We start from the raw sequence: 26,350 nt of genomic DNA, 5'->3' as shown, positions 1-26,350 counted from the left end.
AATTTTAGCTCGTGCGAATGTGTACATTCCGTGACTAAGGATTTTGTGCTTAAAGGGTTAGGACAGAAATTTCTGCTAGCGCGGTTAGCGCAGAATGGAGATCATGATCAGAATTCATGAGATCATGATCAGAATTCATGAGATCATGATCGGAATTCTGCGGTAAGCAGCGCCATGAAATTGGGCCCTGCTGTGGGCCCTCGAAACCTCGGGCGATGATTTTATGGTTATTTCATTTTCCTGCAATCTCACCCCTATATGTACATAAGAAATACAGTGATATCACTACATGTATGTATGTATATTATAGTTAGTTGGGAGCAGAAAACGGATGTTTGCTTATAATCTGTTTCTGTAAAGTGACCAGATGAGCAAGGCTCATTATAAAACATTAATCCCTTTTCACCTAAATGTTCAAAACGTACAGACTCCTCCGATGAAAGCCATGATGCAAAGTAGTGGTGTTTCGTAGGCAGTTACAGTACATCTTCCAGCTGTTCTTAGAGACGCAAAACAACGGTGTTTGTTTGTAGTCAAAACGTCGCCCTTGAATTTCCTCTGCAGAACTGTGACCCTGCATGCTTTGAATACATGTATCTCAGAATTAAATATTTGTCTTTGTGTAAGAGTCAGTGTGCCTTTCTTTAATTTTGAGTTTGCTCTCAGTTGATTGTTTTTCAGGCCTCCTTTTTTCATTGTGTTTCTATTGCATGCTGTTGTTTGTTTTTCTCGGTGTGTCATCAGAGGAATTGGTCTACGGAGTCGCAATTCAACTTCCCCGGCCACTAAGGAGCAGATACAGCAGAGGTTAAGAGCTAGCTCGAGGTACATGTATGAGCATCTCACACTTGGATGCTTGGGGATGTGAAATCACCTGTTATGGGGGGAAAAACCTGGGAAGCCTTTAGAAATCTGTAGGTCACTGGCAAGGTCAATGAAGATTTTGATTGTGAAAGTTGAAAGTAGTAAAACTGTACATTAACCCTAACCATCCCAAATCCTTCAAAATCCTTTGGGCGGTTTTGGAGGATTTTGGAGGATGGAGACTGTCTGGCAAAATTGCATTGCTGATTGCAAAGGATGCATTGTCTCAAGGTTGTGGGTTAGACCTTGTATTGTTTATGTTCAGTCATGCATAAATTCATGCCCACATAATATTTGAAATCTTTTTCTGCTGGTTTTTTTTATCTTTCATTTGTTGCAAAGTCAATAAACTTAGTTGATGTGAAGTATTCTTTGCTTTTTTCCACTCTGATTTACTTTCAGTGTTTGAGTTGAGAACCGAGTTTCCTCTGAGCTGTTTATTAAGAAACCTAAGTTGCCTCAATTGCATGTTGGAAGCATGTCTTCAGTTGTTATAAATCTAGAGCAGCTTTTCTCCCCAAGGGGGCCCCTCAGCAGATGAGGAAAAGAGCCATTTTACAAGAATCTGATTGTCCCTTTGTTGTTCTTTATTTAGATCTTGTTCTAACAGTTTGACATAGCTGTAAAGGCATTTGGGAGAGAACCTACACAGTGTTTGTTATTTAAAGTCTTGAAAAGTCACCGTTTTTTGTTGTCATTGTTACAAGTAGTGCTGGATGTTTCAGATATTTCAATTCAACTTCCAGTCTTGCCCCTGAGATAGAAGACTTTCTGGTCCAGTCCTTCTTTGCAATTTCAAGCAGTGACCATTTATAAACTGCAGGTACCGGTACATGTACTGTTCGATTTTCTTCGGTGACCTGTACACAAACTGTGTCTGGGATACCAGGCAGAATCGACACCATAGTTGACTAGAGTGGTTGTCGCTCAAACATGCCCTGTTATCACAGCTGTCTCTCAGAGTTTGATGCCTCCTTTTTTGTCCTTACACAGCTCTGACAGTGAGCGCCCAGCTTCCAGGACCAGCCCCCTCCCATCCATGGTGGCGCCATCACCCAGCCCCACCCCGAGCAACGTGACGCGGTCCAGCGACCGTTCCATCACGAGCAGTCCCAGGCTGCACGTGGGCAGCGTCCCTGCGATGTCTGACTCGGACCAAGGTGAGAAAGTGTAATTGCTGTGATTGTTTTCCCACACATAGAAGATATTAAATATGATTCTCTTATTTTAATACATGTACATTGTAAGCGACGTGATGTGACAAAATTGGGTACATTTGAGCAAGGGGGCAGTTACCAGTACATGTATACCTCATTAATGCAATTTTATGCTAATTTGTAGTTTATAGACATTGTAAAAACTAATTTGTTTATCAAAATTCCAGTTCCGAGGTGACCCCCGTTCCAGATGAGGAAGAATAAAACATAGGCCCTAAGAGTTCAAACTTTACCGTGGAAAGGATATTTTGTCCATGAAATTTCACTTCGAAAGTTTTACCAAACTCTCGAAACTTGAGCAGTATCTGAGATTATTAAACATCGATGAAAGTCACCACGGTAGCACTAATGGACGTGTACTAATACGGTACTGTACATGTACACTCACGCACCCTGTGTACATGGTACTGTTAGACCACTCTCATTTGGCTTACAACTCCTATGGGCGGCCACAGTTTGCAGAAATATCACCTTTTGGTTGGTTTTCGATTTTACCTCAAATTCGCTCAAAATGAGCATTTGTCCCATTGATTTTAAATAGGGTTTTATTTTCATTTAGTTTGCGTGTAAATATTAGTATCTGGTGTTTGATGGCTGCGCGGGATGTTAACACTTTTTAAGTTATTCTTTTTCTTTTGTATCGATGGCCAGCCATAGTTTTATCAGTCACTTGTTGAAAAACACGACTGTGACCTCAAAAGGTCAGACTGTACCCATCTTGATTATGTGCATCAGCAAAGTTTTTAGCTTAACCAGAAAAGTGTTTTGTAATAATGGTCAAGTGTGGAAACACGCACGTGGCACTGCAGCAAACATGGCTGAATTCCAAGTAAAAGTCGACCATCATTAACTGCCTGTAAAAGCAAACGGCATACCACACTTCCTCTCTGTCAGCTGTTTAGCAAAGATAGTCCAGTGCGTGTTTGGATACTTTTTTCATTTGTTATGCGTTTAATTTTTTTTCTTTTGTCTGTGGAACTTTGCATTTCATAAAGTCTGAGAATGGGCCAGGAAATCCTGCTGATAATTCATGGTTGTGTTGCATTTCCTGAGCACTCTCCTTGTGCTGGCTGTGCGGACAGACCAACTGTAAAGAAATGGCAATGAACAGGACTCCGAAATTGATCCACAATTGGACAGAGTGAACATACACTTTTCACAGCAAAGAAATTTAATAGTGATCAGAGAGACATTCCATACTGTGCGTGCTCGCACAAGTACACTTTATTGTTTACGTTTACTGCAATAATTGTTTTTACAGTAATTTTGACTTGCCTTTTCAGCAGGGTCCATCTGGTGTTTGAAATATAAACATAGGTTTGTTATTGTAATGTCTGGAAAAGAAAATCTCATTTTAAACTTACATGAGTGTGTTTCCCCCTATACCCTCACCGACAAATTAACAGACGCGTTCATGTATAAATACATAATACGGTACAAACATGTACATTTAATACAATCTTTCTTTACTCTTGAGATTTGGTATTTTTTCAGATTAGTCATGAAATTGCCATCTTGTAAATAATCGCCATGTAGTCAATGACATTTCACCCAGCCACGTCCTGATATGATGGAATAACACTTCCTCTTTCCAACACATCAAGACTGATCATTTCCATTGAAAGCAGACATTAGAATAAATGCATTCATTTGTATCAGCACACTGAATGTGTCCCTAACGATTTGGCTGGTCGGGATCTAACCTCCACGATGCTCCAGCTAGCCGTGCGTGTATCTAATGCAATTGGTAAAAGAAAACGCGGAAAAGGTTTGTGCTAAGGTTGTTTGTCATGTACGTTGTTATCAGAGGAAGAATTCTGCATTTTTTTGTGTCCGACATGTTTCCAAGTTTTCACGCCGAAAGAAATTCCCCAGCATTCCTGAAAAGAATGACTCCTCATGAATTGAGCGTCCTGACTGCTTGTGGGGCTGATTTTTTTTATACCCCTCAATTCTCAAACTGTCCTGGTTGTCCCGCTCTCTCTCAAAAGAGAAAAGATTCAGTGGAGACACTGTAAACTGACCAAAGTGTGACCGTCCACTGCAAGGCTAGCTTTTCTCACTTAGTGTTGCTTGCTTTTGTTTTTATTTTCTTGTAAAAATATGTTTTGTTTGTTTGTGTGTGTGTTTGTTTGTGTGTGTGTGTCCCTTGCAGGCAGCCCGGAGGAGGGCAGATCCAGGTCGAGTTCACGACGTTCTTCTATCGCATGGAGTGAGGCGCTTCTTGAAGAGCATAATGAAATGACAACCGACCTGGAGACTACGAAGAAAATGCTGAACCAGTTGCAAGAATTGGTAAGACTAACCCAAAAAACTTGAAGAGATAGACTCTTACAACACAGGTTTGACACAATTGAAGTTTTTTATTTTTCTTGTTATCGTTGTTATTTTAAATGTTTCGTTATGTTTACAATCAGCGAAATCTCTCTCGCTTTGAAAATGTTGGCTTTGTAAACTGCAGAAAGACAAAGAATTTCCAAGGAACGAAGACGAACTACAGATAAAGGGACAAGTCATCTTTCCACTGAAAACGTTTTTGTCATGTAAACCTGATTTGATCTTGTGGCCGCATTTTGCCTTTCAAAAATTGTTACTCATCACATTAAAAAGTCACAAAGGAGTGCCTATAGATTCCGAGACTTGGTGTTAAGAACTTTTGGGATATCGATTGGCCTATGTACTGATGATGCCACGCTTTGTTTACTTGCGTACTTTCTTATGGAGCCAATCAGGGCTCACGTTCCACTGAGCGGCTTACATACATGTATTTGTACATGTAGGAAAGTACACGCGTATGGATCATGCTATAAATTAGGGGTCCAGCAATTCTGTAAGTTCCATGAGTGATGAATTAATGCAAATTACCTGCCAAACCGAAGAGAAATTTCTGAAATCAATTTTAGTGGTACTTCCACGTCAAATAACAAAGGTCAGATGTAACTGGGACACAAAAATGTCACAATTTTGGACCCCGAATTTAAAGAATGGCCCTCACACAAAGTGTGGTGTAATTTGTACAGGGGTCTATTCTTGCCACTTACATCGGAAAACTCTCTAATGTGCCCCCTTTCCCAGTTACTGAGCGGTAGACTCCAAGACGATGACGGCAGCTCTGAGGCAGAGGAGGATCAGATGATGTTTGAGGGATCCAACGCCAAGGAACAAGTGGTGAGTTGGAGAAAAACCATAAAGCCAAAAAAAAAAGAGAGATTAGTTTCTTAACGCCTTCACGGCGCAATTATTTTGATCGCGAAATTTTGGCTGTGGTATGCCCTGAATGGAGGGCTTTGTCCAGCAGCAGGCCCCATTGAACCAGCAGCTGCGTGGTGAATAGACTGTATGTGTGGTATGCACTAATCCTCACACAATGGTGCGGTAGTAGCAGTCCTCCGTAGTGAAGGGGTTAAGCAATCTGCTTGTCAGCCATATTTTGCAAGACACTCCCAGAGGCAGATGCAGCAAGGAAATGCTCAACTCCAGGTTTCATGCCCAGATAACCCCTTCCCACAAACCATGCAAACCTCATGAAACCTCGCGGTATACCTGGAGCTACTGCCTTTGTATCGATGTGTGAGCGAGGGAGGGCACTTATATCATGTTTCAGTTGTATTAAGTAATTAAAGTTACACGTTGAGTTAAAAAAAAAAGCCAACAGCGGTTTCCTGTAGGACGGTAATATACTATGGGTGTTTTCATTTTTTAATCGGCTGATTTCCTCCTTATGTTTAATTCCTATGTCAGTGCAAATAGAGAACACTACACCGTCATTTGTGGCAAATGAGTTCTGTTTTGTTTTCTCCTACAACACCTGATCTCATTTTGTTTTTTCTTTCCTGCCGCAAGGTCGTTCTGCAAGCCAGGCTGCGTCAGAGCCAAGAGGAATGCGGCCAGCTCAAGACGGAGCTCTCCAAGACCAAGCAGGAATGTCGCAATCTGCAGGGGACCAAGGTGAGAGCAGTCTGCCTTGCCTGGCCCTCGCTCTCTCTCCCTGCCTGCCGCAAAGACACTTGCCCGTCTCATCCAGCTGCTTGAGCATTGTGAAGGGTCGCTTTAACTGATGCAGTTGTAAAGCTGGTTGATGTTTGGGAAATTGCCGAGTGGAACATGTTGCTTTAACCCTATAATAACCTGGGCCTTTTTTTCTGCTGGGATGTGAACCTACATGTATATGTGGGTTCAGGGCAATCCTGTGCCAGTATCACCTCCACTTACCACAACAGTTCTTTTCTTTTTTTCATCAGAACTAAACAGAAAATCCTGATGTTCTCTCACAGCCAAATACGTTTTTCATTACCTTTGTCAGCAATGATGAGCCTCAATTGAACACAATGAGTTAGATTGTCAAAATTTCCATTTTCGCTCTGTGTCAGGCCAACTTACACCACCTAAAATGGTTTCATAAGTTACACCATAATTTGTTGCACAAGTCACAAACCTGTGCATTGCGTACGTTTCGTAAAATGGCTCATAATTTGTGTGCAGTGTACTCAATAAAATGTGGCGTAAGGGAGGTCGTACCGTTGCAAAATGTTTCGTAAAAATGGCTGCAGGCCCAGACATCATCATCTTCAAAAAGCAACCAGCCTTTTTTTTTGCCGTACAGTCTCAATCTTACACAATCCTCCACTTCTGCGTGGAAGGGAAATGCCTTTCATGGTAGTCTCCTTTTTGGGGGACAAAAGTAAATTTGGGTGACAAATGAATAACTAAACAGTAAATACAGAGGTCACTTTCCCAGTGAAGATTAATACACGCTGCTCATGCCAGCTTTCTAACTTAGAGTTTGCAAAAAATGACAAAATGATTTTGCAAGAACTAATTTTGTTTTTTGCAGTATCGACAGTTCCCATGTACTAACCAAGGAACCAATTTCATGTACATAAGTAAAAGGCAAAAAAACCCCATACTACAAAAGACAAAGCAAAATGACAAAAATAAGGAAAAGAAAAAAAGCAGGTCTTCGCGTTTTTACTTGCTTTAAAACCAGCCAGGAACCAGTGACGAGCAGTACCATATTGCACGATATTTTGATTGAAAACAAACATCAGCTCAAAAGCGAGTATTATTTCTGTGTGCTTCACAGCAAAAGTTCCATGCCCTTCCAGTGACATGAAATTGGTCCGGGTCCTGAAGTCTAGATACTAATTGCCATGTTTACCCCCCGACAGGCCGGGCTCCAGTCTCGACTAACGGAGCAAGATAACGCCCTCCTCCAGATGAAGGCGGAGCTTCTGAGGGTGGGCTTCACCCAACAGAACCAGGATGCCGAAAAGGTAACAGAAAAAAAAAAGCCAGAGGACACCATACTAACACATCTTGGTACAAAGCAGATTCTTAATAACCCATGCGTTCCGTTAATGTTTTCCCATGCGGGGCCATTATTACCAGGCAAGCTTGGATCATTTCTCAACCCCGGGTTTTGTTCCCGGATGTGGTTTCCCTCTGGGAGTCACTGATAAGTGATAAGCGCTAGGTTTGCATCTCAAGGTTTGAAGTTCATGTTGCGCATGTACCAAAAGGACCTGTGCAGTGTCGGAGTCTTCTGAAATCAGGGTCTTGTTAAGAATTACAGACTCAGAGCCTGAAGCCTATGCCGATTGCAAACCCTCGACTTGAGAAATGATTTCGGTGTACATCAAAATGGGTCATTCTAAAAATTTGGGGTCGTCTCTTCGTTGGTGCAAATTTTATAAATTTACATCACATTTATTTCCCAAGAGTTGAATGTTAATTATGAAATTTGCCCTTACACTGACGTATTTTAATTAACACTGTTTACCCAGTACTTGTCTGAAAGCTTGTGATACAAAATTCACAAGCTTTCTTGGGTGGGACTCGGACCTACAACCACCTGCTTACTATTGCAGACGTCTTAACCACTCCGCCACCGCGCTGCCTGGGTCAACTGGCTGGTCCGAGTTATGCAATTAAGTAACGCAGATTACCCGTCAAACAAATAAATGTAGTTTGAAGTCAAATACGGATGATTCACAGTAGTGCACCACCAAGAGTTTGCAACGTGTTGGCCAATCGTAATGCGCGAAATTTGTCGACCCTTTCCAAACGCGCATTGGGTTGACAAATTCCGCGCATTGTGATTGGCCAACGCATTGCAAACTCTTGGTGGCGCACTATTGTGAAACGGCCGTATTCAGTGATACCTGTCCTTCCATGTCATATTGTCGCATTCCATGGTGTCTGGAGTAACGATTACACCAAAAATGTCTCACTTTTGCACCTCAAAGTTATAGAATGACGCTCATGTATATGTACATACCGAACACTGGAGTGTGATGCATGCTGGGATAACGAACGATCGATGATGATAACAAACAGTGTAAGGCTCCCATTGCTGCATCGCTAGACATGCTCTTGAGTTTTTTACGCCAAACTTTGAGACCGATGCAACTTTCTGGTGACCTTAAGATACGCCTCGCCAGTTTGTAGTGCGTGGTTTTGATAGCTATTAAACTCTAGCTTCCATTGGTGTGTGACCCTATGCATGTATGCATCCCTCTTTACACATATTTGCACCCCTTGCACCCCTTCTGCACCCCTTCCGCACCCCCCTCGCACCCCTCGTAGCCCCACCCCCCCATGCCTCATTGTGCTACTGAATAGACACCTATTTTCACTTCATACGGGTAAAATGCACGTCAGGAATGCTTGTTCATTGGTGAAAAATTACCCACAGTTCTTTGTGTTTCCTTGCCAGCATTCTGAAATCAAAACAAACAAGCCTAACCAAGTTGCAAGTGAACTTTTCTGGTAGACCAAGAAACAGTGTTCTCACACATACGTCACAGACAGACCTTGTCAAAACTGACTGGCTGTGGCTAGGAGTCACATATGTCTATGGGGAGTGGTTTCAGCCGTTAGCCAATGCTCTCCATATGCACCCATATCGTAGCTCTAACTTTTGGACACAGCTACACTTTCACAAGTTGATGTTATTGTTACACCCATATTTTCCCGCCACTTGCAGACGGACCTCAAGAGGCGATTGGAGGAGAAGGAGCGGATGACCTCCGACCTGACCCGGCAGCTGAATCAGAAGGACGACCTTCTGAAGCAACAGCAGGAGCAGATCGAGAGTCTGACGCAGCAGCTGCAGGAACTCAACTCCTTCAAGGTCGGTGGGGTCAGAGGTTGAAGGTCACTCACTGCTAGAAATCCACAGTTTCTTGTTCTTCAGGAAAGTCAGACAGTGCAGTAGTTAAAATTACTGCCTTCCATTGTTGAGAAACGTCAACTGATCGAGACTTGACCCAGCTCTCCTGAACTAGTCCCAACTTTCTTTGGTTGCATGACCTGAATTCCAAACTCTCTTTTTTGTTTCATTTTTAAATTCCCGTAGAAAAAGAAGACATGAATCGTGTCGGCAAAACTGCATTGCTGTCTTCCTTATGTGATTTTCTGCAGAAGGATTATTGGGGGGGGGATATTACTATTCATTTATTTGTTTCATAAATGTAAGATTCCACTCTCGATTATGCATTGTGTAAAGTTTCAATAGAAAATAAAACATATTATAAAGGCAAATTTTCAGCTGGACTTCGAGTTTCTTTATCTAACTTGGTTTTCTAAGCAAGGATTTGAGACTGATTTGTTGCATTGTTCATATTGTTTGTATTTTTTTGCTTCGATTAAACAGACGGAACTACAGAACCAGCTGGAGAACAAGACTAACTCTGGAGACTACCAGCTGCAGACCCAGCTGCAGGAGTTGACACAACGCCTGGACAACGTCAACATGGCCGAGGTGGGTCAAGGGTCAAACTGGCCATCATTGGATTCTTGTCATGCCACTCTTATAAAAGATCTAATGCATTGAGTCGCATGATTTCAGAGTTTTAATTTTGTACAATCGGACATCTGCCATTTTCAAACCACTTTTTTATCTGAGTGAAAGTAAATGAGCTTGGACAAAATGCCTGAATAAAATGTGGAGAATGTGTTTTTTGTAGTCAGGTGTTTGTGGTTTTGACGCTTAAATCGTGAGAATGATTTCTCCTGTGACTGTGGTATAAATGTACGTCCGATCAGACGCGGATGACGACAGAGCAGATCTGATAATGCAATTACTGTTCATTTGACCTCCATTTGGCCAAATCTTGAGTAAATCCCCTGATGTTGCTTCCACCTGCAGGCAAATCTCGCCGCTCACATCACCTCCCAGGACAGACAGTTGATGAAGCTCGAGGACCGGATGCACAGTAGCACGTTACTCCCATTCAAAGAGGTGAGAACGAGTTTAGCAGTGACTCTCTGGTGATATTTTGTGCCAGGGTGGTGAAAGTTGCTGATGACATCTCACATCGTTTACATGTGTGCGTGCTTGTAGAGCTCAGTACATTTCGGGCCCTAAATGGGTCCATATGGAAGCATACCCTTAAAGAAAATGTGATACCATCAGTACACAAGCCTATTGAGTTTTGCTTCAAGCGTCTGGATTTGAACGCCTAGCTGAAATGTGTAAATCAGGGCTGAGTGAACAGTACAGAGCTAGTCCACTTACTCGGAGCTACTAAGTACATCGCTTTGTGTGGAATGCAGAAATTACTTTAATACCAAGCCTGAAAAAGGTAACCAGTGCAAGTATCACAGTATGTTTATTTAGAGTAGCTGGTACCCTGCTGTGGTGCCTCTACTCGTTTGGGGAACGTGTTCCCAAAAGTTCAAAGGTTTTTGTTCAAATTGAGGCAGGCCATTTGCTGTCTTTTTCCATCTTTGTATTAGTTATCGGTTGTGTGCCTGAACCATTGAGGGCGCCTGGCAGCCAGTCTTTAGTTTTTGTGTTTTTTAGGGGCTGCATGACTAAGAAGTGGCTATGTCCGAATCACTATAGGACATTGATCAACATGTAACCGCTAGCCATGAGGCTTTCAAAGATGCATGAATCAGAGCAAGCCGTTGCCACAGTGAGTCAGCCACTGCCTGTTTTTCACTATGTACATGCCCATTGATCCCACAGGGCTCGGAGGAGCTTCAGACGATGCGGAGCGCCCTCCGGAGTCTGAGGTCCAACATGAGCAGCCACGACCCCAACCACCACCCGTTAGACACACTAGAACAGGTACTGACAGATTTCTAGGATTTTTCTTTTCACAGTTGCTTGAAAATTGGTATTATATCTGCTTCTGCACACACTAAGAACAGGGACTGACAAAATAATCGTTCAAATTTTAGTGCCCTTTAAAATACCATTGATTTGTTTTAATTGAGAAACCTTACATGCTAACAAGTTGAAATGAGATGATAATAATAATGTATTCATTTGTAAAGCGGAAATATCATACAGCTATGTTCAAATGCTTTGTACAATGAAGACATTGAACATGGTCAAGTTAGTGGCAAACGAGGGCGCCTCAGGCAGCCGCCAAACGACCCACATCCAAGTACATCTCTTGAGAGGAGACATTGAAAATTGTATTTAAATTGTTGCATTTTAAATCGCTCCTTTTTGCTTGCAGGGTATATGCACCTTAATGGACCATTTATCTGTGTCCAAACAGCGTGGAATGTACAAAGACAGTGACACAGTAAGTTTTTCTGTAGAAGTTGGTGTAGCCTTTTGTGGGATGGGCGTCAGGCTTAGTAAGTTTGGTCAGGACAGGAAATACATGTTTAGATGATTGACGCAGTTCAGAGTAATTCCTGTCTGTATATTTCCAAGGCTTATGTCAGTCTGCAGCCCCGTGCTGTTGACAGGGGTTTGTACTCAAGGCCGGACGCGAGACCGTTCACAACATTAGACACAAAAAAAAAAAACCAGGGTGGAATATGAACAAAGGATTGCTTTTGTTGCAGCTCATTTGAATGGCTTGTGACTTGAATTCCAACTGGAGGTCTTGTGTTGGTCTTTGTGGTTGTGGTCTCCCAAGGGGTCTCAACTCCAATAGTTTCAATAGACCATATGCGTGGGGGGACCCAATTGAAGTCCGATTCCCCAACGGTGTGTATTCATTTGAAAACGTTAAATTTCAAGAACCAGACTCTACTCTACAATCTCATTCTGACCCCTCCCAAACATCACCTGGTACCATCCCGTTGAGAGTTTCAAATGTAAACAATGTGTTCAGGGATACGACTGAAATGGGGTACCCTGCGAATACAGTCTATTGTAATGAAACTCAGTGAACATGTGGATGAGATAATTAGAGATCAACTCATCTGGTGAATGTGTTTTTGAGCTAGGTTTTTCTCCATTAGCTGTTTGCTATTATTTACTAGACTCATGAAAATCCTTTAGAAATGAAGATTATAAATTTTGAACCATGTTAAGCCACACCTTAACCCTAACACTCCTCAGTCCTCCAACAGGTGAAGGATTGAGGAGGGTTAGGGTTAATGTTTAACTTGATCATTCCTGAATTAGAGAATATTATTGGCTCATAACTTTTTCTGTTTTATTCCCGTACTTCAGAGTTCCACGGAGAGTCTCTCTAAGAGATACTCAACAGATAGTAACTCACAAGAACTCAACCACCGCTCATCTCATCAACACTCAAACTGTGAGTACTCGGAGCCTCTGAGCTACCGTGTTGGAGGGACCCATGTTTCATGGGTCGTTCCCCACCATCGCAGTCAAGTCCCTTTTCCGTATCCCAAAGTACACTGAAATAGAGTTCTTTGAATGAGTTGGAGTGTGTGCGTTTGAACTCTCTGCTAATGCCTGGAGGCCTGAACCTAATCCAAAATTCACAAATACTTCAAACAGTTTCTCCATTAAACAATGCACAACGTGACGGTGTATTAACATTTGGTAATGCCCGCTGCGATTTTATAATGCCTGCTGCATAAAAATGCTCTGGCACTATACGAGACAGTTCAATCCATTCCTATTGGCCAAGAGTCTGTGTGTGCCCCGGCATGCAGAACTTTCCACACGAGCACCAAGTCCATGTAACAAGATTCTCCTGGACTACTTGCTTAACCACTTCCTGCCGGGGACTCCGGGATCGGAGACGTATGGTTTATATGGATGGCCGGGGTCTCCGAACTCGGACAAAGGAAACAGGGCCCTGTAACAAAAGACCGTTCTCCGAACAAAAGACCAGGCTGCTGGGCATTACCAACATTTTTCACTCTCAAAAGTGGTGATAATCCAGCCTTGTTCTGAAACCGTATACCGGGGTTTGGGGCATTGAGAGCGAGCGGATTACCACCGGGGACAAAGGCGCTCCACCACCGCAGCGATGAGCCACACAGCACCGCTGCACGCTAATCTGGCCCCTATTGAAAAGAGGTCAGCAGTGCACTGAGCCAGGTTCGTGAACAAAAGACAATTATACAACACCGCACAATCTGGGCTCTGTTTACAAGGCTGCTGGTGTTGCTGAAATACTCAAGCGTCAATGAAGGTCACCTGTCAACTTAGAGTAGTGCCTAAAGATTACTTGGTGCGGCTATAAACAACTGGTAAATGAAATGATGAATTTCTGAAGGATTTTGAAAACGGAAAAAATGATAGTCATGCCGGCCCAGCATCATCAACATTGAAAAATGCCCCGGCATGAAGTGGTTAAGGGTGGTTACCATAAAAGAATGGGGAGGTTTTTTGGAAAATGAAAGTAAAAATCTTGAACAAAATATCTGGACATTTACCGTGTATCGACTTGTCGTGACTTCCTGACTAAAATGGTAATTATGAATGGGAATAAATATGTTCTTGGTTTGAGACTGGCCATGCGCATACATGTATGCATTCCCTTAGGAATATACTCATACAACTCTCTCTCCTGTTTGGAGCAGGAATTGGGAGATATATATGCAACCATACGTATGAAGCCAAACTACGATAGTTGTGTTTGTATTGCGCATGCCTAATGTGTATTAGACTTGCGTTGCAGTTGTTCATCGTTATATCAACAGTAAAAACACCATCAATTTGTGTAAATTGCGCTAGTCGAGCGGTTACGGCATAATGATTTGTGATGCATGGGGTGTGGGTTCGAATCATGGGTCGGAATTGTGGGCAGGGAGGTTTTTTTTTTTAAGGAAAATAAAGCCCGACTGCTATTGGAGCCTAGTTTCACACGTGAAGTTTTTATGGTTGGTTGAGCATCTAGAGGTTTTTTCTGGAGGTTTTTTTTTTAAGGAAAATAAAGCCCGACTGCTATTGGAGCCTAGTTTCACACGTGAAGTTTTTATGGTTGGTTGAGCATCTAGATGTCATGCATTGTGCATGGTTGTGAACCGTGGTTTGGCTTCATATGTGTGATTGCATAAATAGCTCGGAATTGGACCGCAGCCTGTCCTAGTCCATTCGAACCAGTAAGATATCCAATTGATTCCCTGAGACCTTCTTAGACATTCTATCTTTTTGTGCATGGTATTTTATTGTCTATCTCGGGCAGGGTTTCCCTGTGGGTCCCCTTGCTGTCAAATTGGATTTGTCCATTGGTCAGCCCTATTGTCTGTTTCACAGTTGTGATAGCCTGACTGCTTCTGTACATTCATGGGCAAGTTTGATGAAGGATCACTAGTGGTTGGTTCGTGACGTACCTAGCCCATGTACAGGGAAGTTGAAGTGCGAACAATCCTAGTCAACCGTTGTCAGGTCATTAGGCCGAAGGGGAGAAAAGGTGGCTGAAGGAAGGGCAAAATAGCAAAAAACCAACAGTGAAAATGGCCGTTTACTAGTGACATACTGTTTTGGGGCATTTCTCTTATAACTGGTCCTCTCTGCACTGTGCTATTAAAAATGGTTTATGGCAACCAATGATGCCACCCACTTTGGTAGGCTGGTTGTGAATAATTGACAAGACTAGTCCTACCGTCGTTGATCAGCGAGCTTTCTATCAGAGTTCATAGTCAAACTCGAGTTAACTATGGTCTCTGATCCAACCTGCCCCATGTTTTTCAGTTTAATAGTCAGGTTCACTGTCATTGGTTAGATTTGTCGGTGAGGTCATCCTCGCTGTTTCTCTCTTCTCACCTTTCAGACGGCAAGCCCCGTGCCTCTTCAGTCTCCTCCTCTGGTAGCAACCCCTCTGCCTGCACCAAGGTCCTGTACTTTACCGAGAGAACAGTAACGCCCTTCATGAACTCCATCCCTAAAAGGTGAGCAGACTGGAAGCTTGACACGCGGCCACTGTTTGTGACCATAGAACAGGTTGTCTGGGCAAAGTCAATGCTGAGCACGAAGCCTAGTGGAGTGGGATCTGGGGCCCACTTTAAGGGCCCAGAACTTCAGGGATTGTAGATGCTTTGTGGAGCGATTTGAGGCCATTTCTAACCGCTTTACTCAAGTTTTTGTGAACAAAAGCTTTTTCCAGATTTATTCTATTCGTAAATAAATTTTTTAATTTAAGATTTTGTTGTTTCAGTTGAAGACATTTTGTTTTTGACTTCAATTTTTTTCCATTTCATGGACAAAGAGATTAAGTACGAACTCCCTAGTCCCATTTTAATTTCCCAGATTACTTTTATTAACGTCAAAAAGAAACTGATTAGTGCATCATTTGCCGTGTGTGGATATTGTGACCGTCACATGCACATTATTTTCAAGTTTGTAGACATTTGTGATCTCTTATGAGCGTGAAATCAAATGTAGGCTTCAGTTTTCATTCAGTAGCAAAAAGGGGGGGGGGTAAATGATATATATCCTAGCTTAAAATTGGATTGGGGGGGGCACTTGGAGGAGGGCGACATTTCCCTTGATAATCCATACCCATGGGCATGTGATGCATGTTGCACTGGACTAGGCTAGCAGCTGACTTCTGCTTAGCACATGGGCTGACCAGTGTGTTTTCTGCTTTTTTGATACAAGTGGTTCCGTGTATAAATTGCGCCCTCTGTTGCGGTGTTGACAGAGAGTGTCTGAAATAGAAGGCCAAGCCGACCACGTGTCATTGGGATACTTTCACCGTTACTGATTCTGTTGTTTTCTGTGTGTCTCCGTGAAGGCTGGGGGAGGTCACTCTGAGGGATTTCAAGCAGATATTTGACAGGGAAGGCAACTTCCGATATCACTTCAAAGCGCTGGATCCGGAATTTGGCACCATCAAGGAAGAGGTAAGTGTCCCCCCCCCAAATAAAAATTAGAAAGTCACCCAGATTTTCCATTTGTGTGTGTTTTTAAAAACTGATCCGAATACCTCCGCCAGTTCAGCCTAAAGTTTGAATTTTAGCATAGTGGATTTTACAGATTAGTTTCTTCATAAATTCCATGTAGTTTTTACTCTTTTGACATTTAAGAAAAGCTACCAAAATAAAAGAATCTGTTTAATTTGAAACTACTTTTTAATTACGGATTTTTAGTCATTCATTTTCTGAGGATCAAAGAGAACTTACATGCATTATCTTCTGGGCAACAGAAGTTGATCTTAACTCAGAAAACTGTTGACATCTGATATATTCACTTTGATATTTCACCTACAAAACATTTTTTCTAGAAGAGGCTAAAACTGTCTGCAAAATGTGGATCAGTACTTTGACTTTTATGCTGCTTCATGAAATGATTTTATTTTCTACAAGCCTGATGAACATTGTCCACTTCAGGAAATTTTAGTTTCATTCGTGGAATTTCATTCTGCATTTCAGGTTGTGGACGACGACGCCATTCTCCCCGGCTGGGAAGGGAAGATCGTAGGTTGGGTGGAGCAAGATAATGGCTAGATCCACTGGGAGGATGCACGCAGGAAAGAACAGCTTCTCTGTCAAGTGCTAATTCTCAATATCCCGCGTGTGTGTTTGTATTTTAGCAGTTTTTGTGTCGTTGAAAATGTTGGAGACACCTGTTGGTGTGTTGAAGCTGACATGCCGTGCGTTGAGGAGAAGAGGCTTGAAAAATGTGCCTTTTGCTCAGAAAGAGCAGGTTCTGAATATTAAATGTGGCCCAAATTTGCAGGATTCTGCTGTGGAAGTGCAGAAATCCACCCAAAGGTTGCTACAGTGTGCTTGCTCTGAAAATGCAAAGAACGTCACTTCTTTGAAATGTGGTAAAATGCACAAACTTCCAAAAGAGATAAAAACTGAAAGTTCTTGCTGTTTAAATGCCAGCTGAAGACGGTCGTACAAGTAGACATGCTTGCCATACGCAGCGTGCAGAGTCACAAAATCAGACCTCTCTAGGGGCTCATTCTCAGGGTCTGGCACCCTGACTCTATGATACAGGAGCATTTAGAGAACTCTCCTGATTCTAGAAGTTACATGTGTGTAAGCTGCATTTGAATCAACTGGCTGCGGCTAGGAGCTACACACACTTCTATGGAAAGTGGCTGCAGCCGCTAGCCAATATAACCTTCCTTGGTACAGATGGTTGTTCAAACCACAGGCCGTAACTTTCAAGACTCTTCAGTCTGTCCAGTCCAATACATTTTGCTTGGGAGGGGGGAAAGTTGGCTGTAAATTTTAAATTCGATCAGACATTGGGCTTTGTTGTTATGGGCAAAGTTCAGGCCCTGACACGCATCAGCCCACGTAGAGTTTGGAGGGTGATTCCGATCTTCAAAGTGTTCATAAAATTAGTGTCCGAGTGATTTTTAAGACATTATTGGATAAACTCCTGAAGGCTTGGCACAAAAGAAAGCACAGCAACTATCTCAGAGAAAATGCCTGAGGGGGGGATTTAAGACCTCCCGTAGCTCAAGAAAACAAACCAGCGTGACTCTTCTTTGGCTGTTTGTTTGATTGCTTTTCTTGACAAAATGACAGCCGTTTATTTACATTCCATCCTCAAAAAACCAAATGCTCCTGTATTAATACTGAGACTTGTACATATTGTGAATCTTACAAGAAACTTTATCACTCTGAAGAAAAAACATATAAGGCTTTATATTTCATCCGAAGGCTGAGTGTGAATACTTTTTCTCTCTGAATGTTTCCAAAAGTATTTCTGTGTTTGCCGTTGAGAAAAACAAAATGACACCGACAGTGCAACTTGTTTTAATCTTTATATTTATCTGAAGATGTTGACAGTTTTAATGGTATCTTTAAAAATGCATTGTACGCAAGTAGTCTGCGTGTTTACGCATGGTTTGTTGTGCACGATCTTTAAATATGAGGGACGAGTTTCAAACCTTTACTTGCGAGTACTTGACGACAAAAAGTATTCAAATATTTTAACCGATGAGGGGGTGCTTCTGCTCCAGGCGGACAGTGCGAATTACTGTCTTCTTAAACCCTACTCCCATAAGAGGCAGGCATGGACAAAACGTATTCGCCAGTGATGATTAGATACGGTCTTTGATATTTTCCCAACTGTTTTAAAATGTTTGCCAGAAGTAATGTATCGTTCTAAAACATTTAATAGCTCGATCTAGACTCGGGGCTTAGAGGCCGCAGTTGTCATAATGGCAAATTTGGCAATGACATACCAAATAAGAATGACCCTCGTCCCCCAAAAAGTGTTACTTGAACACTATTCCCATTCACTGTAGAGGGCTGCATGGAAGCATTGAACTCTCACAAAAGGTAGCCAGAGTCTCCTAAAATGCAGTCCAAATTTCCTACGATGAAATGTGGACTTGCACCAAGTAGCAAACACAAAAGCCAATACAAATTGTTTTCAGTACTCTTTCCTTGAAACCAAAGCGTTGTTTAAAACAAAGGTACTACTTTCTGAAAGCAGATGGAATCATTATTAAAGAAATGCCGAAGGCCGTCCCAAAATGGGCAGAATCACTGAAATGGTTACAATACGGGAAAACATGCACAAGAAAGTGTATTGCTGAAATACATATTCACACTTCTAAAAGTGACTGATGTGAAAAAATTGTTGGAATATGGATTTCGTATACAAAGTACTAGGGGTCCTATTGTTCACGTACAGCCAATTGCTCACTCAAGGCAACATTTGGCATTAATTTATGGTATTTCTTAAAGATGTTACTTTCGAAACTGTTTTAAAAAACCACCGAAGGACAGACGCCTGAATGGCAGGAGATGTGACTTAAAACAAACCTGAACAAATCAGACCAGATCTTCAGTTTTTTTGAAGCCAGTGAACAGGGGCGTAGTGAAGGCATTCTCTTCGGAAGGAAGGTGTGCCAGAATCAAGTTGCAGACTTGTTCACCAACTGTGTGTCTCGTAAAATTCACAAAGTGCGGAAAATGGAAATCCGTGGTACACTACATGTACATTTAATGTTTATGCACCAATTCTGGATTCATTTACCGACCGGAGCTCCATTTGCCGACTGGAATTAATTATTGGGGGCCACACCCCTCTGGTCGCTACGCCCCTGCTAGTAAATTTTGTGATCCCTACTCTCTTTCGCCCAATTCTGGATCCGCCCGTCCTACCCCCACAACCAAACTCACGTCCACCATATTTATAATAGTAATGTCATTATTAAACTTGCTGTGTACAAACCATTCATCAGTTGGACATAACGTGTGCCAGTGTGTGAGGTATTTATTTCGTAGTGTTATTTAATCCAGAAAGTACTCCTTTTGTCACATTTTTGTACAAATGTGAACGACTCAAACGCAGAACAAATAAATGGTGCACAATACACCAGCACAAAGGAAAGTTTATTCTGTCTTTGGACCGCAAGACCCAATATATTTCATTCTGTTGTGTACTGTAGGATTAATGTTTTTTTCTCTTATTTTGCGCCACAAATAATAGTACAATATGCAAATACCATGCTAAATACAAAAATACACGGGCAAGCTGAAAGTCCTTTGCATTTTTTAATTAAGGAAACAAAACTTGTAACTACTTCAAAGGAAAGGCACTCAATTCACATGTACATGATAAGAATACACATTTTGTTTGCTAAAAAGTGATACACAATGGATATAGGAATAATATTGTTGAAAGTCACACACAATAAATAACAATAAACATTGAATTTAAGTAGTGATAGGAATGATTTATCTATACATGTATGTAAAAAAATGTAGTTGAACCCACGAGGGCACTTTTTTACAAATAACAGGAGGGAAAAAGTAGTGTCCCAAGTCTTCGTTTTCTACTGATGATTAAAGCCTGTGACAACTGTTTCCAGTTCAGGGTAGATAGTTTCCAGTTCAGGGTGGATAGTTTCCTGTTCGGGATAGATAGTTTCCAGTTGGGGTATTTCTTTCTCAAAAAGCCCCAAATTGTGGGCCTATTTTCATAGAGGCGGGCGGCTACATTTAGAGCTGAGCGCATAGTTTTACTGCTGTTGTGGGGGTATCTTTTGGGGAAAGGCAAATTAAAAAATATTTCGTGGCTAACCCCCATAAAATTGAAACGAAAGGTGACCTTCTGGCCATAATCTTGAATCTTGACGGAGCTCAACGTCTTCCCGAGAGTTAACAGGCGGCGCTGTTTCGGTCCGATGTTTTTGCACTGTTTCCTATGGGCGCGTATTTGGTGTAGTGCAACTATAAGATTAGAAAACACAAAGACTTGACACACAACTTTTCCCTCTTGTAATTTGTAACTGCCCTTCCATCCTTTCAAACTTTGTTCACTGCAAAAATATTTTGTGACCCTCCTCGGGCTTTCCCCCTTACCCCCTAGAGTGCATGAACAAAATACTGATGTTGAAGGTTTGGACGCTTAAAACCTCCACTGTATCACCTCAAATATATCTGCAAAATTTGAACACTTAGAGTAGCATTGAGGCTGGCTCATACATGTACTTCAGGCAAATGCGAAAGTGAAACAAATTCAACGTCACCAAAACTTTGCAGTGACGTTTTGCTCAAGTTGAAATGTGTTAACTTTTATGAATCCGCGACGCAAATATTTCATCAGACGCCACGGATTCGCATTCGTGTTTGTTTTCGCCTGGTATGAACCGGCCCTTATGCTATGACAGAATCATCTTTCGGTCACGCTGCACTGAATCCCCCGAGACAAAACTGACTGTGTTGTTGGAAATATTGATGCTCGCAACAAACGTTCTCATAATAACAGTGTTGTCCTGACGGTCAAAACGACACAGGAGAGATGAGGTCAGTCATTATTTAGTCCATAGCTGATGAGAGCTTTTCAGTCATGGCTACGGCTGTTTTCCATGGTGTGCCAATGGCAACCACCAAAGTCACAACCACAAGATATCTGATTTGGACATCCCTTAAGAGACTCCACATTGCTAAAGAGATTGTCCAAAGGAGCTTGTCCTGTCCTGTGACATGCCAATGTCAGATGCACACACATGCTTGAATACTGAAGCTGGAAGGTAAAAATGCCTTCAAACTGGAGAAAGGGGGAAAGTTATACACTCCAGAAATTCCAGAAATGAGGGGTCCAAAAGTGTGACATTTTTGTGTGGCAGGCACTCTGCACTAATCCAACACTCTTGGAAATAGGAAAATTACAAAATCAAATGTCAGATGTGACAGGGTCACAGGAAAAAAAAAATGGACCCTTGATTTCTGGAATTACCCATATACAACATGCAAACAAACAGCATTGTCTTCACAGTGGAGCAAAGGTTCTTTCACAACTCAAATTAAGTTTACACTGATTTGCAAACACACAGAAAAGTTGCTTAAAATTTGTCAGCCTCTCTACGGACGCAAACTTTGGCAGCAGCGCACGCCGAACAGCAACACACACAGTGGACGATTCCAAAGCGACAGTTAACACAACATGTACGTGCATTCCATGAATTGGTCAACTGAAAAGGACTTCAGATAATCTGCTCTTTTCAAGGAAATTCTTTCGAAGGACAATGCACCTTAACATTTGATGGGCCGGGGGTACATTCATGTCCGTTTTTGCTCACAGCATGCCGTAGCCCTACTTTTACCTTTCTCCAACTTTCCAATCCACTTGGACAAGATGATTTCAGCTTCTTCATAGAAGACACACGCTAACATCCAATATAAACACGTTCAGCTTGTTAAAATTTGTGATCCATTTTGGCATGGTTAACATCTGAAGCAAGGAGATATTTTTTATTTAAATTGACTAAATAAACTTGTGTGAGGGTTGGACAATTGCAACTGAGCCAGCGAGTAACCCGTTTCTGCACTAAAAAAGTAACATGAAGAAGCTGTGCTGTGAGGTTGAAGTTTATGAAGTGAATAGGTTTACTCTTTTGTTTGATGGAATAATCAATCAAAGACGACACAAATGAGCAAGTGTAATGCATAGAAACCATGAAGTGTAGGGAGGGTACATTTGGGAACACAGTCCATTGCTCAAAACATGACTGCATTTTCCTTTTGCCTCTCCATCATCATGGGATAGTCTCTCTCCAGCACCCCTCCCCCGTTCCCATCGTCTCCGCCCCTCTCCTGACCGAAGCTGAGTGAGCCACGCTTGCGCAGGTTGATCTTCCCGGCGATGCGGTCTGACAGCTTCCGCCTCCGGCTGCGGCCTGACCCCGCCTCCTTCTCCCGCTCTTTCTGCTCCTTCTTCTCCCGGCGTTTCTGCTCACGTGCCGTCTTGCGCGCCATCTTGCGCATCTGCCGGCTGTCCACGTTCAGCTCGGCCGCCAGATTGGCGGGGCTGCTGTCGTCGGCGTTGGGGAAGACTGGAAAGTGGGCAGCGGCTGCAGCCGAGGCGTGGGCAGCCAGGAACTCGGGGTCATGCATGGGGAAGTCGTCATCCGTTGAGGACAGAAACTCGGCGTCATGAGCATGAAACACCTTGTCCTCATCTTCTTTGCTGGGCACCGGGAAGTCCGTGGAGATGGGAAATTCGGCCGAAATGGTTGGAATCTTGCCACCTTGCTGGGTCAGATCCAGGGAATCTTTGTCATCTTTCTGGTCATCTTCCCTGCCATTTTGGGGGCTTGTCGCAGCTTCATCTTTTGCCACTGCATCAGATTTATCTCCTGGTGTTTCTGAAACAAAAGAAGATAAGTTTGTAATGAGTCATAAACAATGAAAACTGGCAGACTATGGTTCCATGCCCAAGCTCTTCCTTGGCAGTGATGCACAGAAAGGCAGGGCCAACCACTGAACACTTAAAAGGGCACCTTGCTTGCAGAAGCCATGAACAAACTCCGGAGGATTTACGCAAATTCAAACAAAAACTTGTCATGTGTAATACGTGTTACACAAGCATGAAAAAGAGGGCTTGGGCAGCTTCACCACAGAGGACAGACAGTGATTACTCCTGTCCTCGATGATCAATCTTTCCTCAAAAATTAGTCCCTGAAAGTAAACTGTGTGTCCTTTGGAGACTGTTCTAGGAACAGAGGAAAGTATAATGCCGTGTTTTCTTTGAAGTGTAATAATTAATTGCTTTTGCAAAGATAATGTACAAAGGAAATGGATATCAGGCATCCAGGGAGAAACCACCTTCATCCAGAGTTCGGTTGGCCAGTGCTACTGGGGGTGGGCTGAAGTCGGAATCCCCGATCACTGCTTTCTTGACCAACACCACGCCTGGATTCCTTGGACTGAAAGAAAAAACAAAAACATGGGAAACGAGTCTAGGCATACTCTCAATACTGCTCTGTTTCAGCATTTTGCAATCATCAAACACTAGCTTAGAAAAAAGTCCAATAAAAAATTCTCCTTGAGGCGAAAATTCAATAAATATCAATATTCTTGCCAATATGAACTGCGGACGTGTGCTATACAGTCACAAATTTGCAAATGGATTGCAGACTTGCACAGACTTGTACTTGTGATGGACTCAACTGATTGACTTATGATGGACTTGTGATATGGATGCACAGACTTGTACTTGTGATGGACTCAACTGATTGACTCATGATGGATTTGTGATGGATTACACAGACTTGCACAGACTTGTAATTGACTCAACTGAATGACTTGTGATAATGGACTGCACTCAACTACACCACAAGGGACTTCAGGTCTGCAACCAGTGCACCACTCACCTCTTATAGATGACGTCGGACCAGCCTCTGGGCCTCTTCCTCCTCTTCTTTTTCTTCTGTCCTTCCTCCGCGGCAGGCTGGCTCTTCCCGCCTCCCAGGTCGTAGGCGGAGTCCGTGGATGCCATCGTGTCATCTGCCAGGTAGTTCTCGTTCACGATGGCCACATCGTAGGTGCCCTTCTGGCCCGAGTTGCCGCTGCTGTCATCCGGGTAGGAATCGAGAGAATGATCGTCCCCGTATGAGTATCTGTGAGTTGAATTCATGGGGGGGGAGGTCGCGCCAAGGTTGTGTCCGGGAGGTCGTGAGGTCATGCATTTTGGGGGCATGTTGCACAGGTCATGCATGTATAATTACACCGGTTAGGTTTTCATAAAGTTACACAAGGGTTGTTGCAGGGCAGGAGTGAATGCAAATTGATTATGCATAATAATATTGGGGTTTAGGACAAGTTGAGGTCATGATGAGGTCAAATGGAAGGTCAGCAAAGGTCATTCGAATGCAGTGGTCAAAGGAGTTCACATATTATGTATTTTATGTGGTTACAAGGTGAACGATGGATGGTGGTTGCAAAAATGTTCATGTCATTTCAATGTTGTGAGGCGACGACAAATGTTGATATTTGTCGCAAAGTCAAAGCGGAATTATCAGAATACAAGTGATAATGTGGAAAGGTCGTCCATGAAGTAAAGTCACATTCAAAGCATTGCACGGATAATGCGTGAATTGGGTTTTATAAGTAGAACATATGGAATTCAAATCAGCACGGAGGGAAGCCGAAAGGTGCCATGGCAACGTTCATTTCAGCCACGTTTCAATCATGTTGGCAAGCCATTATAAGAATTAGCCAAAGGTATGCAAGGCAATAACAAGCAGTTTCAAAGACACAGAAAAGCAGGACATGTACAGGAGAAATTATGAGCCACAATAAATTTGACAGAAGCAATGATTTGCATTTAATGAAGAAATTATAAATGTAGTTAAAGATGGCCAGGTTTTCAATTTCCAGAGGCCGCGGGTCAAAGTGAACAGGTTATGCACAGTTATTTAAAGGCAACGGTTAACGAGACGGGGAAAATTAAGGAGAAGAAAACAAAGACAAACCAGTGAAAAGGTGGAAACAGGTACATGTAGCTGCAATTTGTCCCCAAAGCAAAGTCAGACAACCATCACCTAGACAAACAAGAAGAGAGTTAATCCGAGGAAGGACAAACACACAAATAATATACACTGTAGAGAAAAATTCACAAAAAACTCTGTTCTTTAACCACTTCCTGCCGGGGACTCCGGAATCGGAGATGTGTGATTTATGTGGGTGGCCGGGGTCTCCGAACTTGGACAAAGGAAACCGGGCCCTGAAACAAAAGACCATACTCCGAACAAAAGACCAGGCTGCTGGGCATTACTGACATTTTTCACTCTCAAAAGTGGTGATAATCCAGCCTTGTTTTGAAACCGCATAAAAGGGGTTTGGGGCATTGAGAGCCAGCGGATTACCACCGGGGACAAAAGCGCTTCACCACCGCAGTGATGAGCCACACAGCACCGCTGCATGCTAATCTGGCCCTTATTGAAAAGAGGGCAGGGGTGCATTGAGCCAGGTTCGTGAACAAAAGACAGTTGTATAACACCGCACAATCTGGGCTCTGTCTACAAGGCTGCAGGCCTGGCTGAAATACTCGGGCGTCAATTAAGGTCACCTGTCAACTTAGAGTAGTGCCTGAAGGTTACTTGGTGCAGCTATAAACGACCGTCAAATGAAATGATGAATTTTTGAAGGATTTTGAAAACGGAAAAAATGATAGTCATGCCGGCCCAGCATCATCAACATTGAAAAATGCCCCGGTACGAAGTGGTTAAAGGTAACAAAAGTCGAGGCTACTTTTATCCAGCCTGGAATGTGCAGTCGTGTAATCATGGCAATATTCACAGAAACATATTTTGTTAGCACAGGAGAAAGAACAGAGAGGGACGAAAGAAGACGTAGACTGCACTGCTGTGGTGCATTCCGACTCAGCTGGGTGCACTCCTTGGCTCATTAAAGACACTGATGGCTTGTATCACTGAGATGAAATTTGCTGTGCCTACTAACAGAGGGTTTGCATGGCAGCCATCTTGCAGGCCAGTGCTTTTGCTCCAAAGAGTATGCACAATGGAGGTTTCCCTGGCACAAAACAACTACCCTACAAGATGGCTGCCCTGCAAAGCCTCTATGGCCACGTGCATGCAAACCGGTGCACACGTATACTAATGGTGTCTTTCCCAGATTGGCTCCGGTGCATTACAGAGTCAGAGTAAACCATCCGGTGTTCCAGTGAAAACGACTGTATTAAGCAGTACTGGCTGCACACTGCACACCATCTGGGGGCAAACGCTGAGGTGGAACCACACCATTTGCATCACCCGTGTGGAGGAAGCGTACCCCCTCCCCAACCTGAATCTATTTATAGCATTACATTGCCCTCAACCAATCAAGCTTGTAGCTTAACATACATGTAACTGCCAGTGTTTCAGTTTGTGCAAGGA

The 26,350-nt window shown here is 42.8% G+C and overlaps 2 protein-coding genes across 13 annotated transcripts in view; one reads left to right on the top strand and one right to left on the bottom strand.

The window, feature by feature from the left end:
• The window catches only part of dixdc1 (DIX domain containing 1), a 64,720-nt gene extending 45,155 nt beyond the window's left edge, over positions 1 to 19,565 (top strand). For 6 of the 7 annotated variants that reach the window (XM_022243540.2, XM_022243539.2, XM_022243546.2 and 3 more), the window contains 15 exons: positions 745 to 825; positions 1,858 to 2,024; positions 4,237 to 4,376; positions 5,157 to 5,249; positions 5,925 to 6,029; positions 7,250 to 7,354; positions 9,067 to 9,213; positions 9,736 to 9,843; positions 10,231 to 10,323; positions 11,056 to 11,157; positions 11,555 to 11,623; positions 12,508 to 12,595; positions 15,029 to 15,146; positions 15,992 to 16,100; positions 16,629 to 19,565. In XM_022243540.2, coding sequence (XP_022099232.2) covers positions 745 to 825; positions 1,858 to 2,024; positions 4,237 to 4,376; positions 5,157 to 5,249; positions 5,925 to 6,029; positions 7,250 to 7,354; positions 9,067 to 9,213; positions 9,736 to 9,843; positions 10,231 to 10,323; positions 11,056 to 11,157; positions 11,555 to 11,623; positions 12,508 to 12,595; positions 15,029 to 15,146; positions 15,992 to 16,100; positions 16,629 to 16,703 — 1,600 coding nt within the window. In that variant the 3' untranslated portion in view covers positions 16,704 to 19,565. The remainder of the gene's footprint in view (positions 1 to 744; positions 826 to 1,857; positions 2,025 to 4,236; positions 4,377 to 5,156; positions 5,250 to 5,924; positions 6,030 to 7,249; positions 7,355 to 9,066; positions 9,214 to 9,735; positions 9,844 to 10,230; positions 10,324 to 11,055; positions 11,158 to 11,554; positions 11,624 to 12,507; positions 12,596 to 15,028; positions 15,147 to 15,991; positions 16,101 to 16,628) is intronic. The other variant, XM_022243541.2, reaches the window with a different exon arrangement.
• Positions 19,528 to 26,350, bottom strand: part of LOC110983894 (hemicentin-2-like) — a 41,604-nt gene continuing 34,781 nt past the window's right edge. For 2 of the 6 annotated variants that reach the window (XM_022243534.2, XM_022243535.2), the window contains exons 21-23: positions 23,828 to 24,073; positions 23,280 to 23,380; positions 19,528 to 22,819 (exon numbers count right to left, since the gene is read on the bottom strand). In XM_022243534.2, the coding sequence (XP_022099226.2) occupies positions 22,173 to 22,819; positions 23,280 to 23,380; positions 23,828 to 24,073 (994 nt within the window). In that variant the 3' untranslated portion in view covers positions 19,528 to 22,172. Of the gene's footprint in view, positions 22,820 to 23,279; positions 23,381 to 23,827; positions 24,074 to 24,928; positions 24,998 to 26,350 lie in introns of those variants that run through there. The other 4 variants (XM_022243537.2, XM_022243538.2, XR_002598792.2 and 1 more) reach the window with 4 other exon arrangements.

This window comes from Acanthaster planci, linkage group LG10 (genome assembly GCF_054643075.1).
Source record: "Acanthaster planci isolate LZ-2023a linkage group LG10, COTS_SCS, whole genome shotgun sequence".
NCBI lineage: Eukaryota > Metazoa > Echinodermata > Asteroidea > Valvatida > Acanthasteridae > Acanthaster > Acanthaster planci.
This window is presented reverse-complemented; position numbering and strand designations above follow the sequence as displayed.